At 41.2% G+C, this 21,641-nt stretch overlaps 1 protein-coding gene across 2 annotated transcripts in view; it reads right to left on the bottom strand.

The window, feature by feature from the left end:
* Window positions 1-21,641, bottom strand: part of dlc1 (DLC1 Rho GTPase activating protein) — a 75,641-nt gene that overhangs the window by 14,903 nt on the left and 39,097 nt on the right. For both annotated transcript variants that reach the window (XM_034120684.1, XM_034120686.1), the window contains exon 5: window positions 1,281-1,352. In XM_034120684.1, the coding sequence (XP_033976575.1) occupies window positions 1,281-1,352 (72 nt within the window). The remainder of the gene's footprint in view (window positions 1-1,280; window positions 1,353-21,641) is intronic.

Below are 21,641 nucleotides of genomic sequence, written 5' to 3'. Positions count from 1 at the left end.
TTAAGATGTTTTCTGGAATGTGTGGACCCAACCCAAAATAGGAATCTCGCATTTGTGGCCCCGAGGGGCGATGTTGATAAGAAAATGCTGTTCAAGGGACGGCAGATCTTTAAGCCTACTGTAGTGATTCCGGCCTATCAGTCTGCTTATCTTTAGTGGGGCAATAGTCCTGACAGCACAGACAATAGAGATTACGCCACTGATACAGGGGAAGGAAAAATGTGTCATGCCTCGGCACAAATTCCTACTTAGTGGAGACGGCTGCATAACCAACCAGCGATTTGTTTAAAATCTGCACAGTGATTGATTGCCGTTTGCACTTTTGTGTTGCTGTTGGTGTGTAGAAAAACAGTCTCATCACCTGTGTAAAAACACAAAGAGCCTTCCGTTCCAATAGGAAACCTTTCACGGTTAATTGGCAACAAGCAATGACCTGTTGACAATGGTAGCTTGGCCCTGCTGTCATCGTCATGTAGTTACATAAGGGCAACTGGTATACCTATGGCATGCCATAGTATAGTTGAAGTAGCTATATGGAGTGTAAAGAATGTTTGATGTGTTTCAGTGAGTGTTTATTTAAAACTCAAAGGTCAGCCAAGGCATTCTTTCTTAACCATATGTCATTGTATAAGTAACTTTAGAGGGCATAGAAGACATGTTTTGTGTTTATTTTAACAAGGTAACAAAGACCCTTGGTCCCAAAAGAGTTACTCTGTATGATACATTATGGTTATTGTTTGGAATATTCTTTGCTATGGTTAATGTGGCTCTCTCATAGAAAAAGTAAAGCACTTGTGCGAAGGAATAACACACCCCTTACTCCTGAGGAATGTTTTGATGTATGTGGTATGTAAGCATGCACAGGCATAAGTGTGCATGGTGGTGTTTTTTGTTCTTGACTAACGCAACAGTGGTCTTCTAGATGAGCTACACATCACCAAACAAGTGCACAATTTGGTAGTGCAACAACTATTTTTTTACACAAAAAAATAGAAAGGTTCTTCTTTTATGTGATTTCAAATGAATAATAATTCTGGAATATGAGTTTTATTGATGACCTTACTTTAGTAAATCTGCCTAACCGACTTCAGTTAAGATTGTGGTAGTGTGGTTAAATGAAAGCCTTTGAAATAACTGAAGTCATAACATAGCTTTTAAAATCTGTATGTCACCATTTGCAGTATAACTGTGGCTTCCCTAATAACAGCATCAATTTTGTATCTTCATTATTGCCAAATAGGCCGTGAGAGAGGTTGGGGGTATCTCACGGGGGTCCTTACCTTCATACAGCTGGGCGTACTGTGGAAACCCTGCTGCTCGGAGCCAGGTACAAGCCTCTTTGGCTTCAATCTCTGCATAGGAAAAAGTGGAAGAAAACAAACGCACATTAGTTGTTGTTACGGAGACCTGAATAAAAAATATAATCAATGTTTGTAATAAAAGCATTCGAAACAAAAGCTTTTTTTCCTTCACTAAAGCCTCAATTGAAACAAAGTTTGGAAAAATGTTATCCTCTCAATATATCAAAGTTAGACAAAACTCTGGAACTGAGCACTCCAACATGCTAGCAGCTTATCGACTGTGAACCCCTTGACCTTATTAGTTATCTTGCAGCGGTCACTCTCATCTCACATGCTTCTAAAGCTAAAGCTCAAAGCATCGTTCGTGCAAATTGTGTTAACCCCTTCACACGCCAAGTGTGTGCCACTTAAGCTCCTTATCCAGGTAAAGCGTTGGTATTTGTTGTTCACACAGAAATCTCCAACAGAAAAACGTCTACAAGAAGACTTTTTCTAAATGGCACAACTGTATCCAAAGATATATCTATATGCCATTTAACAATTCTTGTTTGTTATCTGAGATAACGTTTTTTACAACATATCATGTTTTATGAATGCAGTGCTGCCCTCCAGCTTCTGTTTGTTCATGATGCCAATATGAAAAAGGACAACCGTTACATCGGTCTTTGATTGAGATGCATGTAGGAAAGAGTTTACAATTATATATCAGATGCATGTTTCGTAAGTCTCCATCAATGTCATTACTAAAGTCAAACATGTTCAGAGTGCTTCTCAAACACTGCTGGACAAACATTTCCGTACTTTCTTTTTAAACACAAGGTGTGACATTGTGCTTGTTGTGCTAAGTACTGACTGCATGTTGAGGTCCACTGTGTGAGAGGAGCTATGGTGATCCCAATTATCTGTGAAAACCTAGATGACATATGCCAAATGGCTGCCCAAACCCTAGCCTCCTTAATTGCCCCATCACCCCCAGAGACAGCAGTTTGTAGAAGGGAGACAGACAGAACCATGTCTCCAGGCCTTAAGGATCTGATTTTACAATCTTCTCCTTAGTGGAATGACAGTAAGTACAAATGTAGCACAACCTTGAGAAAGACTTAAACAAAAGCAGTGTAACAAAGGCAGGAAAGGCACTGGTAAACCATGGACGAAAGTGACACACATAGAGAAAGACTGCAAAGCATGCACGCTTTATACTTGCTAATCCCATTTAAAATGTGAGAACTGTGTTAGAAGTCTGAAATGAAGGCAGGGTAGTTAAAAGTTTCCATTTCAAAATTCTACAATCCTTGCATTTATAGTAATGTCCTTTGGAGGTGCTCTGTTTGGCTGAGCATGACTGAGCTAATAGTAACCAGCGGTAAAGATGCAGAAGAAGAGAAGTTTATTTTTATTATTTTATACCACCAGCAGTTCCACCTTATTTCAAGGCTTAATTGCACAAATAAATTGTTAGATTTTTTATCCCAAGTTCAATAACAGAAGAACAAACTGCAACAAAAAATACTAAATAAACTGTTTGCGTACCTTGATTGAGAATTACAGATATAATAACAATGTTTTACAAAGAATGACAATAAAGTGAAACCATCAAGGGAGAATTTATGTAAACAAAAGAAATGTAACCATAAAGTACCGTCAGAAAGACAGACAGTTAGGTCACTAGTAGACTACTGCTGCAAAGGGTCTGGGCTCAACCGTATATGAGCATTTACATACCAACAACAAGCCTAGACGGCAGACAAACCCACTAACAACAAGGTGTGACCCGACCAAGACAGGGTCTCCCCTCTGCCACTGCAGGGGCAAACACTCCAAAAGCAACCACTCTGACATCAGCGTGAACCCAAGTGTCACGTAACACATTTACAACCATGTTTCAACACTGATTTATTTGACATATGAGCTCTACTTTTCCTTGTGGATGTGAAATCTCTCAGAAGCTGTGTCTAGTGGGTGTGTTGAGCCTACTATTTTTGGAGCGAAGTGAACCCAGAAAAGCGTAGAAACCAAGGGGTAATTATACCAACATTCTTGGAAGCAAGCACCGCATATAGCTAGAGATTCTTGTGTTTGCTTGTGTATCAAAGTGTGTTTGACTGTGTGCACATGCTAGTCAGTGTGTGTTTGCAAAGACTGACCTCATGTTTAAAGACAAACCACTCAAAAGACAGTAAAGCTATTCAAATGCAAATTGGACATACAAACACGTGGTTAGCTTTCCACCCCCAAACCCCAAAAAGAGGGCTATGGGATTCATTTGGAGGGAAGATATCCAGTGACACACACCATTTGGCTAGAATGTGTGTCAAATCTACTTTAGAGTGACATAATGTGGACTTGGTGTGCCTTGAAAACAAAATAATGACAACCATATTCACCAGGTAGATGGATACAAGTGAATAATATTAGTCTCTGCACTGCAGTGTATCTCTTTTCATTCAAATAGGGAAGCAAGAATATTTTTTTATCTTTTGTTTGGCTGCAGGAAATGAACCGGGGCAGGGGGCATCTGGCACAAACAACCTAACAATAGAGCTGCACACAAATACAGTCTTGTATATGTGGAACCTTTATAAAAGTTGGATCAACAAAGCCTTAATAGAGGTTTACAAGAATATCTAAGGCTGATAAAAATGTTGTCCGACAACACTCACCTACTCCCTTACATATGTTTGCTTTGATAACTTGAGATTCATGGGTGTATTTGATTTTTTGTCTTCCTTTGCTGTCCACCCCAATTCCTTAGCCCTCGCCAGGGAACTACCTCACTTCCTTTTCCTGCTTCCCTCACAGGAAGAGAGCCGAGCGGCGCTGCAGTGGCCGCCGACCACCCGGCTGTAAGGCCCTGCCTGCGTTTGTTCCTGGCCAGATAATAGGCGGGGAGGCAGCCAAGACAAACACTGGCTCCGGTGATTGTGTGTGCTTGCTTACCAAACGTCCTCATGGCTAAAGACAGCTACAACACCACACTGGACAAATGTACTGTATGTCTTACACTAAGCTCTTATAACCAGTCAAATATGAAAGCCAGATATGATGACCACAGAGTTACCCCTCATAGAATACTGAAATACATTACGTTGATAGTGATAGTGATATTTAGTCTATATGTGCCAAGTTGGCTGAAGGACAACTGATTACAGCTATGAAACAAGTCAGGTCAAAACCAACAGTACAGAGCCCACTACAGTACTGCATGTACTTCATGTCCTGGCAAACTGTTTATGCAACAGTTGACCATAAAGAGCAGCGCATTCAGCACACATTGATTTGCTTGTTCAGATTTAGTTTGTTCATGCAGTAACAACTGTTTGAAATCGAAGCAGAAACAGATACATTTTGTTGTTCCAAAATGCAAAGCAATGCACCAGACCTCGGGGCCTTTTGTCCTTTTGACCCCAGTGACTTCATGCAACGGGCTACAGGAGGCATAAGACATCAGCAGCACTACGCTAAACCATATCTTTCTCTTCATGTTACCATTTATGGATGTAGCCTCATTGGCTTTGAGTGTAACAGACACAATTAACAGCTGGATAAATTGAGATGTGATCCTGGGCACAGAACAGATCTGCTGGTCCGGCTAAAAGAGGTCACACAGGATGTCTGAAACACGTCCGTCAGGTGGGTCAGAGACTAAACTGGTCTTATAACTAGAAAAAAAATAAAGATAATAATCTCTGATAATGTAACACATTTTCCTCTAAATGTCATACTTTGTGGACCAGGCAAATCCCCTCAGTTGGAATTCAAAGATGGCCGCGCACTCGCTCTAACTGATGTGAATAAGCAAAAATAACACAGTAAGATACCCTCCTCCTCAGTGGAAAAGAAAGATGAGAGCGATAATGATAAGATATCATTACTAAAAAGAGCAAAGCCAATGCTAATAGAGATTTTATATGGATCACAAACGGCTTTTCTCCTGGAACTTTGCCAAAGCTGACCTGGTGAGCTGCCAGTTTGGGTTTAACTTTACTCACTGCCCAACGCAATCGACTTCTAAAATTATCTGTCTTTTCTTTGCCCTTTTCCTTGCTCTCAACCTGGTCTTTTCGGCCCTTGCTCTCTTCTTATTTCAATCCTGCTCGGCCTTCTCTCCTCTCCTTTCCTGTGGCAGGAAATTCTCACAATTGCAGGCCAAAGTTTCCCTCCATCGCAGGAGGCAGCGGGGTCTGGCTTGGCCAAGCCTGAATGCTCAACTCCAGAGGGAGTTTCTTCAGCAGCAAGCAAACAAAGGATGCTGCTCCCCACCTCAAAAGCTCTGCTGCACACATGGCAATCTGGAGGTCAAGAGTCTTAATACAGTTATCACTACTGGGGCTGGGGCTTTGAAGTTGGCAGATAAGAAGAATGCTTGACTGTTGTGAATTGAGGTGGCTTATCTGGAATTACCCGATCATCGCAGGGTCTCAAAGTGCCGAGTGTAAAACAAGCCAAAAGGCAGGCCTAGGGTTCTTATCAACTCCAGGTCTGAGTGGCTCATTTCTGAAGGAGCAGCAAAGTGGGTCTAGACAGGTGATGTGATAACCCAGGCCAGACTATGTGGCTCAGAAGTAATCTACAACAAGCAAAGCCAGGAGCCTGGATGCTGCCAATATTTGTCCTTAACCTCAAGGACAAAATCCTGATGTGTCCGTGAACTTGAAGAATGCACATCTGCTTGATTCATGATCTTTTATGTATGAACGCAATGTCGTTAACAGCTTGAGTCTCTATAATAGCAGCAGGGCAAATGGAGAAAACTGCTTTTTTAACCTGACAAATGTAAAATCCCTCCAGTACTCCACTCCACTGGAATGCAAAGATGGGCCATAACAGATTTTCTTCCTGATGGGTATCATGTTTTGTGATTCTACGGTTGAGACAGCTGGGGTTCACTGAGAAGGGTCTGGCTATTAGCTAAGTGAGACGATGCCAGGAATATCGCCATCTGGTTGGCCACAAGCCATGCCCCGTTTACACATTCTCACACACACTCAGACACACAACAATAATAAGGTTATTACCAATGGTCCATTCCAGTTACAGAGAGAGGCAAAGATTCACGGACACATACACACGCAGACCCACAGCTGGCCCAGATGGATCATCACAGAGCACACCCCACGGGCCCCTCTGCTCCCTGATGACAGATTTATGCTCACACAGAGGGCCCTGGATCAGGTGACCAGACATATCCAAAGCCCCTGATAAGATTTCCACAGCCAGATGACAGCCTACCTGCCAGGAACCCCTGCTTGATAGCTAAATGTAAACAAATCCAAGGACAGCCTGTTACCTTCAGCAGAGGGAAGGTTACAGCAAAAGTGAACATATGTGTCTTCTCACAGGACATGGAGAAACAGTGTGCCAGTTGGTTGTAAATCTTTTAGATAAGGCCCCTGGTCACTTCCTGTTTCACAAAGAGGGCAGTGAAGTGAGTTTCCTTCAATTGCGCCTCTCCCAACATGTGTAATAACTATTAAACAATCTACTCCCATCTTTGGTAGAAAATAAGGAAATAAATAAAAAGACATGAAGAATGAGCAAGTTCACAAGTGGGGTTACTAGCAATTCTGTAACTGGGCTTTTCCTTTTGTTGCAAATTGACTCATTGAGGTGTGTAAGTATTTTGTCAAACAGTGATTAGTAATACAGTAAGTAGTTATTGTAGGTTTGGTTCATTCACCTCTCATCATAATGGCTGGATTTCTGTGTCTTTGTGCACGTCCATAATGGTTATATGGCTCAACTGAAATCTACTGTGCTCATATCTCCAAACCTGAGGTGGATGATAAGGACCTGTGTGTGGGAGCAAACACTTAAACAGTAAAGACAAAGGACAAAAGCCCACAAAACACACAAATAAGCCTTCCAGCACAGGGCGAAAAAGGGGATTTTATATAGCCACCTCAAATTCCCAGTAACGTTAGCAAAAGGTCGGCATTATTCAGGCAAAAGGCACAGGCAGTTCAACAAACTGGAGGTTTTTACATGTTGAAGTGTCGCGGACTGGTACGATACCTTCCGATAATCTTTAACGACACAAAACACGACTTTAGGCTAAACATTCCTGTTCGCGACCCTGTTTCCATCCACACACGGATCAACGTTTTGAATGTAATCCATTTCAAACTGTCGAGAGCGTGCGAAAATGCTGGAAGCTCCTCTGGGCTCCGTGCGTAAGAGGGGGAAAGATTTTAGACAGAGATTATTCTTAAACCACGCAGGGTCGTGCGTAACTTGGGAAAAGTTACAGGTAAAAGAAACACCGGGTGGGGGTGTTGGTGAACAGAGGTGAGGACACTGGAGACGCGGAGTTATACGTAAAGCGGGGAGATTTCTTATCTGACAGCCCGCAGTGCTGCGCCGTAAAGACGACTTAAAGACTGTTTTACTTGGAGGTACAACTAAAACAAACCATTCAGAGGCTATACAATTTAAAATAACTAAACATGAACAGACTGCGTATTATCCCTTATCAGTGAGCGTTACACCTCCTGGATAAACAGGAAACCGCTTTAATGTATGGCCACATTTCCTTTGAATAGAAAACTATCCAAATATTTGATAAGATACATTTTAGACTTGACTTACGTGTTAATATCATGTTGTAATGTCTCGGATTTGACCAGCCTCTGCATAAACCAGAATCCCGGCTGCGCTCCGTCAGGTCTACTCCACTGTTAGAACGAAGCCCGCATGATAGATCCAGCGCACAGATAACTCAAACTATCGTCGGTTGCAGATGTCCTCTGACCGTGGCGCGGGACAGTATATCCATGGTAAAAAAAAAACTGATTTGGCTGCGATACACGAAATTCCACAATTATTCAAATCCTTCCAACACTGCGAGACCCTGAATGAAGCGGTCCCCAGTAGGAATGTGAATGGAGAGTAGTGTGATTCAAGCTTTAGGAATGGGTAACTCTGCCGTGGCTCCACCCCCACCCGCTCCGCTGCTCCCCACCTGATAAGGAGCTGGAGGCACACCGATCCCCTCAGAACAACCTCAGGGAATCATTTATACTGATTATAATATCATGTCAATCACATAATATCAAATCGCAGTCATCATGACACCAAATAGTCTCTTTCGGTTAATTGTCTGCATTTTATTTAACTTCTGTTCCTCCTTTTATTATGTGTTCGTAACTATTTTAATGAACTGATTTGACTAGTCCTTGCTTAACAAACGTTACCCATATAAAATCGAAAGTGATTAACTGTGCTCCCCATGACTCTTCTCTATTCATTCAGCTCCTGCCTCGTCTGAGCCTCAACCGCCTCCCTAATAGGCAGCAATTCACTCCGAGGTTGATTCCCATTTTGCATATCATTAGAAAATACTGGAGACAACTGAGAGACGCTCTTTTGTGACTCAAGATTAGTCTGAAAAGCGCAAGTGGCGCAGTGAAAAGAGAACTGTTGCAGGTATGGTAATGCCTAGGTCCTGCCCCTGTGCTTGGCGCGCCTAACGCACGTTCACCACGCACAGGTTGACTCTACAACCAAAACACATTCATTCCTGGAGGCAGATTTATTTTTGTATTAAGTCTTGTTCGTGTTCACACTTTGATTGATAGCACTATTTATCCTAATTTGGAAACATCTATAAACAAGGCAATACAATTACTATAATTAGAAGTTGCTGTAACAATTGGATAAGTCTACATTTGCCCTATACAGGGCTAGTTTATATCAACATTTTATTTCTTACAATCCATACCTATAATTTTGATAGGAAATGTGTTGAAACCTCACTGATTATTTTTCAGATTTAAATGTGTGTGCCTGTGTGTAATGTCACGCATTACTGATTTATAATAACAGCCTGTCCACTTTTCTTTCATCCAGTTTTTCTAAAACCCACAACGACATCAGCGCTTGGCATAAGCCAGCTCTGTGTTATTTCCATGGTAACACATAGGCACTGAGGTGGTGCAAAAAGAGAAAGCCAGATGAGTAACAGTGAGGCGGAGACATACATGTAATCCAAAGCATGGGCAGAGAGGAGGGAAAGGATGATGCAGAAAATCCTGGCTAACTGTGCAGTCTGAAGTTGGCTACCACCAGTTCCAGCTGACTGAGGAGTCAGAGGTGAATCACTATACAGACATCCTGCCAGCTATTACAAGGGAGAGAAATCACAAGGATAAATGGCATAGGCATCCATAAAATGTCCACCCCAGATGGGAATCCTTTGAAATTTTTGCCCAGAGGCCCTGTCTGTAAAACAGTTGAAATACAATGGATTTTCATATGCTTATATCTGTAATTGGTGTTGACAGTACTTTTTATGCAACCCAACACCTCCCGAACCCAAGTGAGTATATTTGGATTTCTGTCTGAGTTTGTTCAACTCAGAATTAGGTGTTTTATTGACTACAAGCATCAGTAACTTCACAAAGTAGGCCCACATACTGATATTTGTTTGGCAAAAACCCAAAATGTGGTTGATTTTGCAGTTATTATTTCTACACACACAGCTGTATGGTCTGTGGGAACCCAAACAGAAGTTAAGCCAATGTCAACAAAACACCAAAGTTAACATGAGCAGCCAAACATGTGCAAAGCTTTCTAATTTTCTAATTAAGATTACATTCCATGAAAGAGCACGTAAATAATACTCTGAATCCGACAAACAATGTGCAATATAATCTATTGATGCAATTAGGGATATGAACACATTACCCAGTATATAAATTCATCCAGCTAAAGCATAAGAATTATATCATATATCAAATAATACATCAACGGAAACCATGGGCTTATGAACTCATAAACTGAAGGTTTTTATCGTAAATCTGCAACCGGAAGGGAGGGAGCAATATAATTATGGTCTGATAGTGTGTGTAAGAAAGAGAGAGAGGCATAGGGGAAGGATAGAGAGAGAACAAAAAAGCAAATATAGAGAGGAAAGAGAGATTACCAAACAAGGCCAAATCCCCGACCACCCAGAGACTGCACCCAAAACCCCAACACGAAGCTACCCTCGGGTGAGATGGGTCAACAACCCCGTGCAGGGTTGAGGGGGCTTGCGCTCTCAAGTTGTTTTTTAGTGATAGATGCACAATAATGCGAGCGATTGTTGATGAATGTGTGTGGTAAAGTGTGAGAGATCAGACAAGCAGACTGCCACGACTGCCAGTTGCTCTGGGGCAAATGAGTGTGTCTCTTTTGAGTGTCTATGATTTTCATTCATGAAAGCTCGTCAGAGTCGGGCGCTTGTTTGGCTTATGATTCAGATACAGATCAAATACACACAAGTTTAATGAGGGCTTTGGACAAAAGGGAGGAAATGAGGAGCTGCATCAGTGTTACAGCAGGCAGACACGGGGGATTAAGCCGGCATTAAAGGCAACTTTTCCCAGGGAAAAAAACAAACACTTTTACCTTTAAGGCATATCACCAGGGACATTTCTGTGGCTTATCATGCGATTCATAGTACATTTTAATCATGTCTCGAGCTGTTCTTAATCATCACTTCTATTTTTAAACAAAAAAAAGCCCAGGTGCGTAAACAATATAAACCAAAGGAATTTGATTTTGAATACATTGGCCTTGTATGCCCCATCCACTTGTTGCTGTTTGGTGAAGCTACTGTTTTAGGTTGTAAACTTTACAGTGTGACCTCTGACCCTGAGATACAGAGGGAGGGGCCGGAAGAGGACATTTGAAGATACAAATAATTAAAGGTAAAAATAAAAAATTTGCAGAAAGAGAGATATAGAAAGAAATAAACTATGGCAAGAGTAAACAAGAAAAGACAAACAAAACTGAAAAGTGAGCGAAAGATGAAAGAGCCCTCCTCTGGGCTTGCCTTAGGGTTTACGCTTGCCTCTTCTACCATTCTTAACCCCAAACAGCGGGGCCAGGTGAGGGTCAGCCGACGGACGTGTCAGTCCAACACACACATAAACACCCAAGGCCGTGTCAACAAAGACTTACGAAGAGAGATAACCAAATTATGGGTCTGCAAAGGTCATCGGCCCTTCCTGAAATAGACATGCACATGTTAGGTGTGTGTGTGTCTAAACAGCTATAATGTGATTCTCTTTTATGTTGTTGAGAATTTCAGATAACAAGGCCATAAATAAAGAGTCTTTCCATAACAGATGGGTAGGCCATAAAGTAATCGAAAACAGAAAAGAAAGGGGATTTATGTTTTAATTACAATGCATGTGTGTCTAAGATTGTGTTTTATTCAGAGGCAAGGTACTGCCACTGTCCTTGAAACACAAATGTAAAATCCTCCAATGACAAGTGTCTTCTGCCTTTCACTGATGCAGTTTCAGATAATGAGATTGACTGCTGTCTGTGTGTGAGAGATAGAGAGAGGAGAAGGGTGAGTGAGACAGAAGAGGGAGGGGAATTATCTTTTCATAACAGGAATCTTCAGAAATAGCTCATCTATGGTGCTGGGGATCAGCCCAATAAGACACTGATTAGAGAGAGAGAATGAGACAGAGAGCATATGCTTCCATACACACAATGGGGCAAGGAGGAAGTGAAGGGAGACAGAGGCTGGTGCCCCACGGGAACGAAAACGGGTTGTATCCGCATATTTCTCTTGCGTATAGCCCTTTTTGCCACACGAGGACGTAACTAAACGATAGAAACGGACCCCGCAAACGACAACGGGTCCAAAGGTGGATAGATCTGGGAACGGAGCGCTCTGGGGGGTCCAACGGCTCCGTGTGATCGCCTCAATACGATCATTTTGTGATAATGATGACGCAATAGCCCTGCCTCCCCCCACCTCTGCTGCTCACCCCCGCAAAAGTACACTGCACACTGAATTCAGATTATTTATCTTTATCTCGATATGGACATAAACGCGAGTGAAGTCTAATCTGACAGGACGGAGACACGCAGCTCCTCCCGCATCACAGCGGGAGCAAAACACACACTTCAAGTCAGATCATCACCCTTAGCTATTTTAATTACCTCTCAAACTACCTAAACTAGTTATAAATATGTTTATTTTTACTGTCGGGTCACTCATTACTGGATCAGCTGCTGCATGAGACAGACACTGACGCTGTCAGAAGAGAGGAAAAAGAGAGGACAGGCTCCGTGTATTTTATTATTATATATAGTCGTTATTCATTTGTTTTAAAGCTTAATAAATAACAAAGAAGACCTTTGACCGGCACTTTTATAATTTTGTCCGGAAGATTTAAACTTTTACACACGTTGACCGGCGAAAAACTCTGCCCGGTTCCCTCAGCCCCCACCACGGTGAATAAACAGAAGCGCAACCATGACAACCATGCTCTTCGCTGCTTTTTGTGGAGGAAGTTACAGCGCCACGTACAGGCTCGGCATATGTACTGCAGCTTTTTCCAGCGGTTGGATCTAAACGGAGCTGTCTCGTGTAAACAGACACTATCCGGTGTATATTGCGTGTGGATGGAAGCTTTTTGGCAATTGCGTTTGCGTTAATCCTATGCGTTTTGCCGTATGCGTTCCCGTGGGGCACCAGCCAGAGGCTTGGACCAGCACACACACAAACACACACACAAACAAAGGAAGTGTGAAGCAGACAGTGGACCAAATGCCTCGCCAACACCCTCTCCGGGCTTTGATGGACTGACCACCATCACAATAGAGGCAGGAGGCTGACACACACGCACTTACACAAACAACAGATCGGTGTGGTAGTACTATGTGTTTTTCATGCAGGTGGTTGGGTTAACAAAAACAAGTGCTTTATATTGGCACATCCATCTATCATTGAATTTGTACTTTTTGGCCGCAGCAGTAAGTCTATTTATATCAAGCACAAGTACAAAAAAGAGTAAAGCAGGGACATTTTTTTTTTTTCGGTGATAAAGTGTCCTGCACCTTCACTTCAAAGAGTCTTCAAAACAAGATACACCTTCTGTACAACAGCAGATAAAAGGATCAGCCTTTGTGTTGTTATTTGCACATGCTGAATACAAGTATTGATGTTTTTCGTGCAATTTGTACATTTCTGCAAATGATGTCAAGTAAGAATTAAGAATACATTCCTGGTTTAGCATTTTATGACATGAGTACTTTCTGAATGTTTATTGGTAAATGTTTATTTTGGATCTTCATTGGTTGATATCTTGGCAATTAGTGATCTTTCTTTAAATTCACGGGTCCATTAAGTATGTAGTATCAAAACACCAACCCAGAACCATCCGATTGGATACAAACTGTATTTGAACTAATCCATGGGGTTAAGTAGGGTGCTACTGCTCTTTTTCGCAGATCTAATACTAAAAAGGTACATTTATGCTAAGTCGACTGTAAATCTTTAAGCATGACTGACATGTTAAAGGAGTTCAAACAGTGTGTCCCTGTAAAGTGCTGCCATATGTGACTTCTGCTCAACCTTGGATTTCAGACAATGGCAGGGAGAATTATTGGCCAACACTAATGTGTAAATGCTAAAGCAAACAGTGTGTAAGTTAACATAGAAACACACACACACACAAAAACCGTTAAGACATGTGTGCAAGGAATTGGTACTAAATAGTCAGTGGTCTTTTAGTCTACACATTGACTACTGTTCTCTACCTATTATGTATGTCACCCACAAGCAGGAATGTTACATATAGTAAAACAAATTATATATATTGTTGTTTAAATGGTTCGGTTTGTACTTTCATAGTTAAAGTTTGATAATATAGTATTTTTCAAAGCCATAAGTAGGCCAGCGACTAGTATTTTGAAGACATTGTTCACAAAGGATGCTCTGGATCTCCAGGAAATCCACTGATCAGCAGCCCTCTCATATAGCCTGATCAAGATAAAGATGCGGAAACACACACACACACACACACACACACACACACACACACACACACACACACACACACACACACACACACACACACACACACACACACACACACACACACACACACACACACACACACACACACACACACACACACACACACACACACACACACACACACACACACACACACACACACACACACACACACACACACACACACACACACACACACACACACACACACACACACAACTACTCATATTTTTCTTATTAGTCATGCATGGGGTTGGCAGATTAGTGGTGGTTTTCTTTACGGTGAGAGAGGAATGGCAGAGGAAGAGCAGAACCAGTAGGCATTTGGAGGTTTTGGCAAAATAGGAAAGAAAAGGTTGACATTCGAAGTTACATTCAAAGTATTAGAAAAGGAAGTAACAAAGTAAAATAATGTAATAGCAAGCATCACACATTACCCAAAAGGTCTGTTGAATTAGGTTTCAGATAAAAAGCTAAGATTGAGAGGACACATGGCAAACACTACAGGCTAAGTGTAAGTGGAAACTTCTATTCCAACTTCAAGGCTGTAAAAACTGCTGCGGTTTTACTGCAAACGCTGGTTCTTATTTTCAATAATCTCACTGCTAAGACTCAAAAACAATATTTTAGGGTAAAGTTGTTTCTGGCACAGAGTGAATGAACCAAGCTTGTTTGATTTATTTCTAAAAGCTATAACACTGGAGCAATCCCATTTCAACACATAAAGAGGTACTGTGTGTTAACACGTTTTCTCAGAATTACAAGAGGTGGAGGTCTGCTTGGGAAACCAACTGAATATTTGGGGAGTGGTTAGTGATGCCAACCATATGGCTTGGAGAAGAGCACACAGCAACATTTTGAGCTGTGCTGGAAGTTTCCAGAATTCCTACTCCAAACCAAGTGAGGTATAATAATCAGTGGAATAATTACTTTTTGCTCCACAGTAGCTGTTTTTTACATTAAAATAATTGAAACAGTATCATGCAGGGCCGGACTGGGACAATAAGTCAGGCCGGGAATTATACACCCAGCCAGGCCACTACTTGTTTTTTTTTGTGCCATTTTGCTGGATTTATTGGTGAATATTTACAGCGTTGCTGCCCATAGTGATAGCCCTATAGTTTAAATCTACTATCCAATAATAAACATATGAACAGGGGTTACTATTTTAAAAAATGTGCAAATGTATTTGGGAACCTATCCATGTGAACATATTTTAAGTGGGGGTGGACCTCAAATCCTCTAGGGGGGTCCGGGGTCATGCCCCCCCGGTAAGATTTTTTTTAAAGGTTGGAGTTAAATGCATTAATCTGGTGCATTTTGAGGGGAAAATAAAGAGACTAGATCTATGGAAACACCCATATGAAACAGAACTGTATACATTTAAATAACCATAACATCATAAGAACATGGCCATAACCAATAACATACCATATCCAATATAAAAAAAAAATAGAAAGTTGTTAATTTATTTATTTTTGGTTCATTTATAGTTGTGAGTGTGTCTGGGCTCCTGAATCAGCCTCTCCTGTCTCCCTCCTCTCCCCCCTGCCCCTTAGAGGCAGCAGCAAAGACTCGTTTTAGCTCTCAAAAAGATTATCTTACCCTTTTTCACCTATTTAATTGTTATTCATGCATATTTGACTAATCACTCCCCCCTCAAATGGAAATATGTGGTTACATTATGGTTACCAAACTGTTTGAGACACTGAGATAACTGACTAAGTTAAAGCGATGTCAGGTTTATACCAATCATCCTCAAACAAAACTGTAATGACAGGATTCCCTAGGAATGTAACATCTGTTGATATTGTCTGGAGTGTTCTGGATTGAGACTGACTTGGCATATGGTGGTTGGAGTTAACATTGGTGTCAAAAGTGTGCCAGCTACCTTTCAGCAGCAATGAATCATGGGGCATTGGGTTCAAGATTTAAGTTGCAATGAGAGGATGTGCCCTGCAGCAGTGTTGGTGGGTTAAATGTTGTTTGAAGGAGGTACAACGTGGTAGTGGAAGGACGCTGCACATGTTGAGGAGATGGGAGGTGTTTGACATTAGGAGGAAATAATGGAGCACATCGATAGTTGGAGGTGGATGCATGCCTGTTTTTGTGTGTGTATGAGAGGGGTATGTTTTTATCTTCTAAATAAATGCCTGTGTGTCCTTAATTGGCGTGTCCATTCTAAGGTGTCAAATATCACCTTTGACACAAGAAAGCATAGAACTCTCTTCCTTTTTATATTTTGTTTCCTGTTTTTGACTCTGGAGCAAAGACCGAATTCCAAAGTACCATATGTCCCTTCGTTCTCTGTGCAGAATCAACCAGTGTGTAACGCAGGAAGTTGATGCTTTAGTCTTCCCTGCCCTGATCCGTGACCTCCTTTGAACCCTGACCTCTAGCGAGCCACGTGACAAACCATGCAGACATCTAGGCTGTCAGGATCAACACAAACCAGGTTCAGCTGGGAGATTATCACTGATCCGGAGACTCCTTTGCAAAAGTGCATTGAGCAGGTTTGAATTTAAGAGTGATTTTTTCCAGCTCCCAACTTCATAGAGCTCATGTGACTTGTGTCCTTTTTCAGAAGATAGGATGGAAGATAGTGCTAATGCAGATCAAAGAGAGATGGAATGAATGGCAGACACACCAAAAATCTAATAAACACCTACAATCTATTCCTCATCTCTTTCAAATAGTGGAAAACGGTGATTAGTGAAAACTGTTGCTTGGAAACATGAATCAAGATGAGAAATCGAATCACATAAAATCTACTTGTGAAAATTAAAACATATGTAATCATTTTATTTTTGTTTCATTGCTTACCTCTGGTATAATTAATGAATTTTTTGTTACAAATATAATTGCTGAACCAAACAGGATACTTTTAATAACTGTGGCTCATCTTGAAACAATTACACCTTTATCAGTCAAAAATGCAAAAATGAAGTAGATTCAGGCAGAGTTCTTTGCGTCTGTCTTGGAAATACGCTTGCTTTCATGCTCAAAACATTTGAAATGTATCCTTCTGTAAGCATTGACCAACAAGGAAGGTTTTTGATACGATTATGAAAGGCCTTACTTTAGTTGCAACATCTAAATATTTAACTTTATGCATAGCTGACCCAAATCCACTGTGCAGGAATGTAAGGAATCTAATGTATTAAGCCAAATATAAATAAACAGAAGGAAGTGGGTGTTTGTGTTTAGCTGCGTAAGGAGAAGGCAGTATCCCTTCATGTAGGCAGTGGACAGAACATGTTATAAATGGATTGTGACCCATTGATCAAATCAGGGTCAAGCTTATTAAAGGGCCAAATAGAATGACTGATATGTAAAGTAGTTATTAGTTTTGTGAATGAATACTGATGATACTGATATTGATAACAGATCTTCAGTTTTAAGCATCAACAATACTAGCATATATCCTCAAATGCCTGCGACTCAGTTTCTCTCATCACTTAAATACATTATAACACTTTACCCCTGATGCCGTGAACCCCCCTTCAACCACTCTTTCCCTCCCTGTCCTACACATAGACACAGTTGGTTTGTTGACTTTACGAGCTAAGGGACAGCACTGATGTGTTTGAGGGTGGGGACTTTGGGAGATGAACAGGAGCCGCAGTCAGACCTGTGTCTCCCCCCTCGTCCCTCCGCTCCTCATCGGCCCCTGGGGGATGATAGCTCAACTCCAGAGTGAGGAGGGGGACTAATACTGTCCAGCTGGAGGTTGGCAGCAGTGACATAACCTCCATATGCCCAACAGATTGGGCTGTGGCTCTCATGCTAACCCTTCTCTGTTTACCCAGTCTCCCATCTTTCCAAGAAAGAAGGAAAAGGAGTGGACAGGAAACTTAAAACGGGGATAATAGAGAAACACAAGCCTCAGTGCAAGAAAACACTCTGGGTAACATAAGGGTAACACATGTTTAATGGGCCATATTAAAGTGATTCATGCATGGGAATAAAATATTATGTTAGTAATAGGTGTGATGACAAGCAATGGACCAGATAACCATAGTGTTCAAGTACCCTCAGTTTCACTGGGAGCTAGCTCAAGCTTAATCCCAATTAAAACATTCAGTTTTTAAGGTTACGCCTTACTTATATTGACAGCTTGTAAAATACAGGAAAGGCATTGGAGAAAGAGGAGACTCTGCCTAGATAAATAGAGCTGCTCTACCAGGTAAGCTACCAGGGTGCCCTATCATTGGTTTGAACATGTATTGCATTTGAAGAATATATATTTGTTGATGAGATGTCTCAGTCCGTACCAACCAGCCCTCATGACATCCTATGAGGCAGGCTGCTTGCATGACTGAAATGGGTTAAAATATATAACCTAAAGTGACTTGCTGAGTCTGTCAATGACTTCAAAGCAAAAGTTGTCACTTCATTATTTAATTTGTAGAATTGCAAACAATGAGCTATGATTTCTCAGAGGACAACAATGTCCTTCTTATACTTGTGTTCAGACTGTTTGATTACAGAGAGATAACAACACATCATTGCCTGAAGACAAAATGTTTCAGCCTTTACAACCATAAAAAACAAGACAAACCCCCCTTTGCTACCTCGCTTTGAGTGCTAATGGCTTTAAGGCAATGAGGCAAGCACAAGACAAGTAAATAAGAGAATAGGCTGCTGGGTTTCTGAGTTCTTCCTTTATGCACCCGCAGGTTTTGAACTCGATCCTCTAAACTGTCATGCTCATGAGGCATCAGACAGCAAGGCTTTTCTAGCTCGGATTTCATTGCGTGCATATTGGTTAGGGCTACTGAAGTGGTTGACATGACAGCTATATTGTCCCTGCAGAAAGACAGGCCAACAGCGAAACAACATGTCTACCATTCATTTGGTTTCAAATGAAAGCCGACAGCACCTCAGGGAATGTAAACAAACCCCAATTTTAATAGCATTACCAGGAGACCTTTTTCAGAACATTACTGACATTCTGCTTTGTTTTACTACCAATTAATGAAAGATAAGGGCTTGAGTTAGCAGCTGGCAACTTTGTGGCTTGTCAGGGTATTAAGTCTAAGAAATGCTGGATACACATCGCGTCCACTGACCCTCACCTCAACCACATACGCACACACACACATAAAGACATTAAGTTGTCAAAGTGTCACTTACCCAACATGCTAATGCTAAGCGCTCCAGTGCTTGTATTATTACCAGCTGTAAGGAGTTAAAGTGGAGCATGGCCTGAACACAGAGTGTGACAACACTCAGCCAGTGGCCTTGTGTTCACCCATTCATGGTGGCAAAGAGGTTACGATCCCTGAGTGACTACAAGGTGAAAGGTCACAGGCAACACCTCTCGATCAGAGGGAGAAAGGGACATTAAGTGGCCGCTCAGTCTAAAGACAGATTATGTTGAAGCTGCTTGGAGGTCTTGTCGTTGGATGAGCAGGGAACAAGACACTCAATTTAATAACAAACATCTCAAGTAACATAAATGTTGCTATAAAAACTGAATGTATGAAACTTATACAGCACTGGATGAACTTGATGCCATTTATGGTAGTAAAGAAACATCTTGTGATTGGTCACAATGTTGCCGTAACACAAGGTTTTATTTTGAAAAGGCCTTTGAAGGTCAAAGGCACCCATATCGCATTCCTAAAAGAAGTTAAAGCATTTTTCTTTGTGCAGTTCACAGCTTAAGACCTCTAACATAATTATTTCGAGTTGATTATCACACTATACTTAGAATTTTGATACGAATAACCCATTTGACAGCAACAGCCAAAGTACCAGAAGTGAATTTCGGGAAAACAATTGGACCCCATAACCATTACATGTACAGACATTCTTTATCAGATCTAACAAGTGCCCGGAGACTAGTGTAGGTTAAAGGGTCACTGTCGAAATGGTCCATTTAGCCGAGCTGTTTTTTTTCTGTTATGTGGTCTCAACTGTCAGGGATCTTCAAGTTCACTCTTACACAATGACAAATACAAAATGGAAAGTAAAAGGAGATGGGAAAAACAAGATGTCTTCACTCTAGGACACAGAAAGGCTTTCAACCTCCTCATAAAAAAAGATTGCGGCCACTTAGTATAGTATGGAGAAATAAGGAGTCAAAAGGCCGCTCAGACAGGTGGAGGTGGTATGTTAGTTGAAATACATTCTGAGTTGTGGAAATTCACTGGCAATTATTCCCCTTCTTTGGTTCTCCTCGTCCATTTTTATCGCCTACCATAATTTATAAATTTGGATATAGTCAATGAATGTCATCCCATTTTTGAGCAAGTTTGTCAGGTGGTCAATTGGTCCACTGCTTTGACAAAAATACCTAAAAAACTATTGGATGGATTTGATGATTTATTTTAACTTTTGATTAATACTCTACTCAAGCCCAAGTTAGATTTTCAGTTTCAGCGACTCGTAGTGCTGTGACTGGCATCAAAAGTAAAGACGTTTATTCTTAGTAAAAGATCAAATCTCCATAAACATTTGGATTCAGCTGGGCAGATCACCCTCAAGTAAAGTATGCTGTCTGGTATTTCACTTTTTCTGTGCTTGGGGAAAACATATGTATGTCTCATTATACTGTGTGATAAGATCTGGACTTAATTTAGCTGGCAGGTCAGTGGGATACTGAGGGGGCAGTTGGAAGATGATATAAAAGGGTGTCTTGTGCTAGTGACTGGAGGGACAAGTACGAAAAAGGATCAGTGTGGTGTGTTTCTGAACACACTGGGACAACATCATGACTTCTGCTCTGATCTCTGAGTATCGCAGTACTCTGTCAATTTAAAAAGCATCCTTCTTTGTGTTCTGAAATTCTCAGAATTTGTGTTTTCCTGAATAATAATAATCATACATCTTCTAGTGTTTATGAATCACATAACACTATTTTAAATGGAAAGGGATACATTTGTACTCCTTGTCCTTACCAGATTCATGATAAGACCAACTTGAATGACTGTGAAAAATAATTATTATGCTTTTTTTGGTGTGGGGGACAAAAGGATATCTCTTTTTGAATCATTCGCATTAACTGTTGTTCTTGTTTCAATAAACAGCCAAAACAGAAGACTCAAACATGAATAATTGCTCCAATACAGCAAGAGAATACTCCCAATCAATAGCATTTCAAGGGTCGAAAATACAAACAAGAGCAACGGGATTAGCACAAAATCCCCTGAAGATGTCCAAATAAATGAAAGCTTGCTAACCCACTGAGACCTGCTAGAGCTGCAAAAAGCAGCAGACACACAGGAAATGAAAGCCCACTGGAGAGTAAACAAACAACATACCATGAGATCAGGCACCCCAAGAGGCCGTTAAGTCACCAGTGATGAGACCATTTTAATGGGGCACTAAAACTTGTTGTAAGTACCCATCTGGAAAAGATTCTTCTGGAATGTTTCTGCTTTAGAACTAATGACCAGTGACGAGTCGTCACGCCATCATCTTCCTCTTGTATCACATCACAAGTCTTCGAGTCTTGAACCTCTCATCTTCCGTCACAGGTGAGGATGGATGGATGTGCACGGGTGATGTGCCAAGCACTCATAGAGTTTGAATTT

Source organism: Trematomus bernacchii, unplaced genomic scaffold (genome assembly GCF_902827165.1).
Source record: "Trematomus bernacchii unplaced genomic scaffold, fTreBer1.1, whole genome shotgun sequence".
Taxonomy (NCBI): domain Eukaryota; kingdom Metazoa; phylum Chordata; class Actinopteri; order Perciformes; family Nototheniidae; genus Trematomus; species Trematomus bernacchii.
Note: the sequence above shows the minus strand (reverse complement) of the source record. Positions and strands in the feature narration are given on the sequence as shown.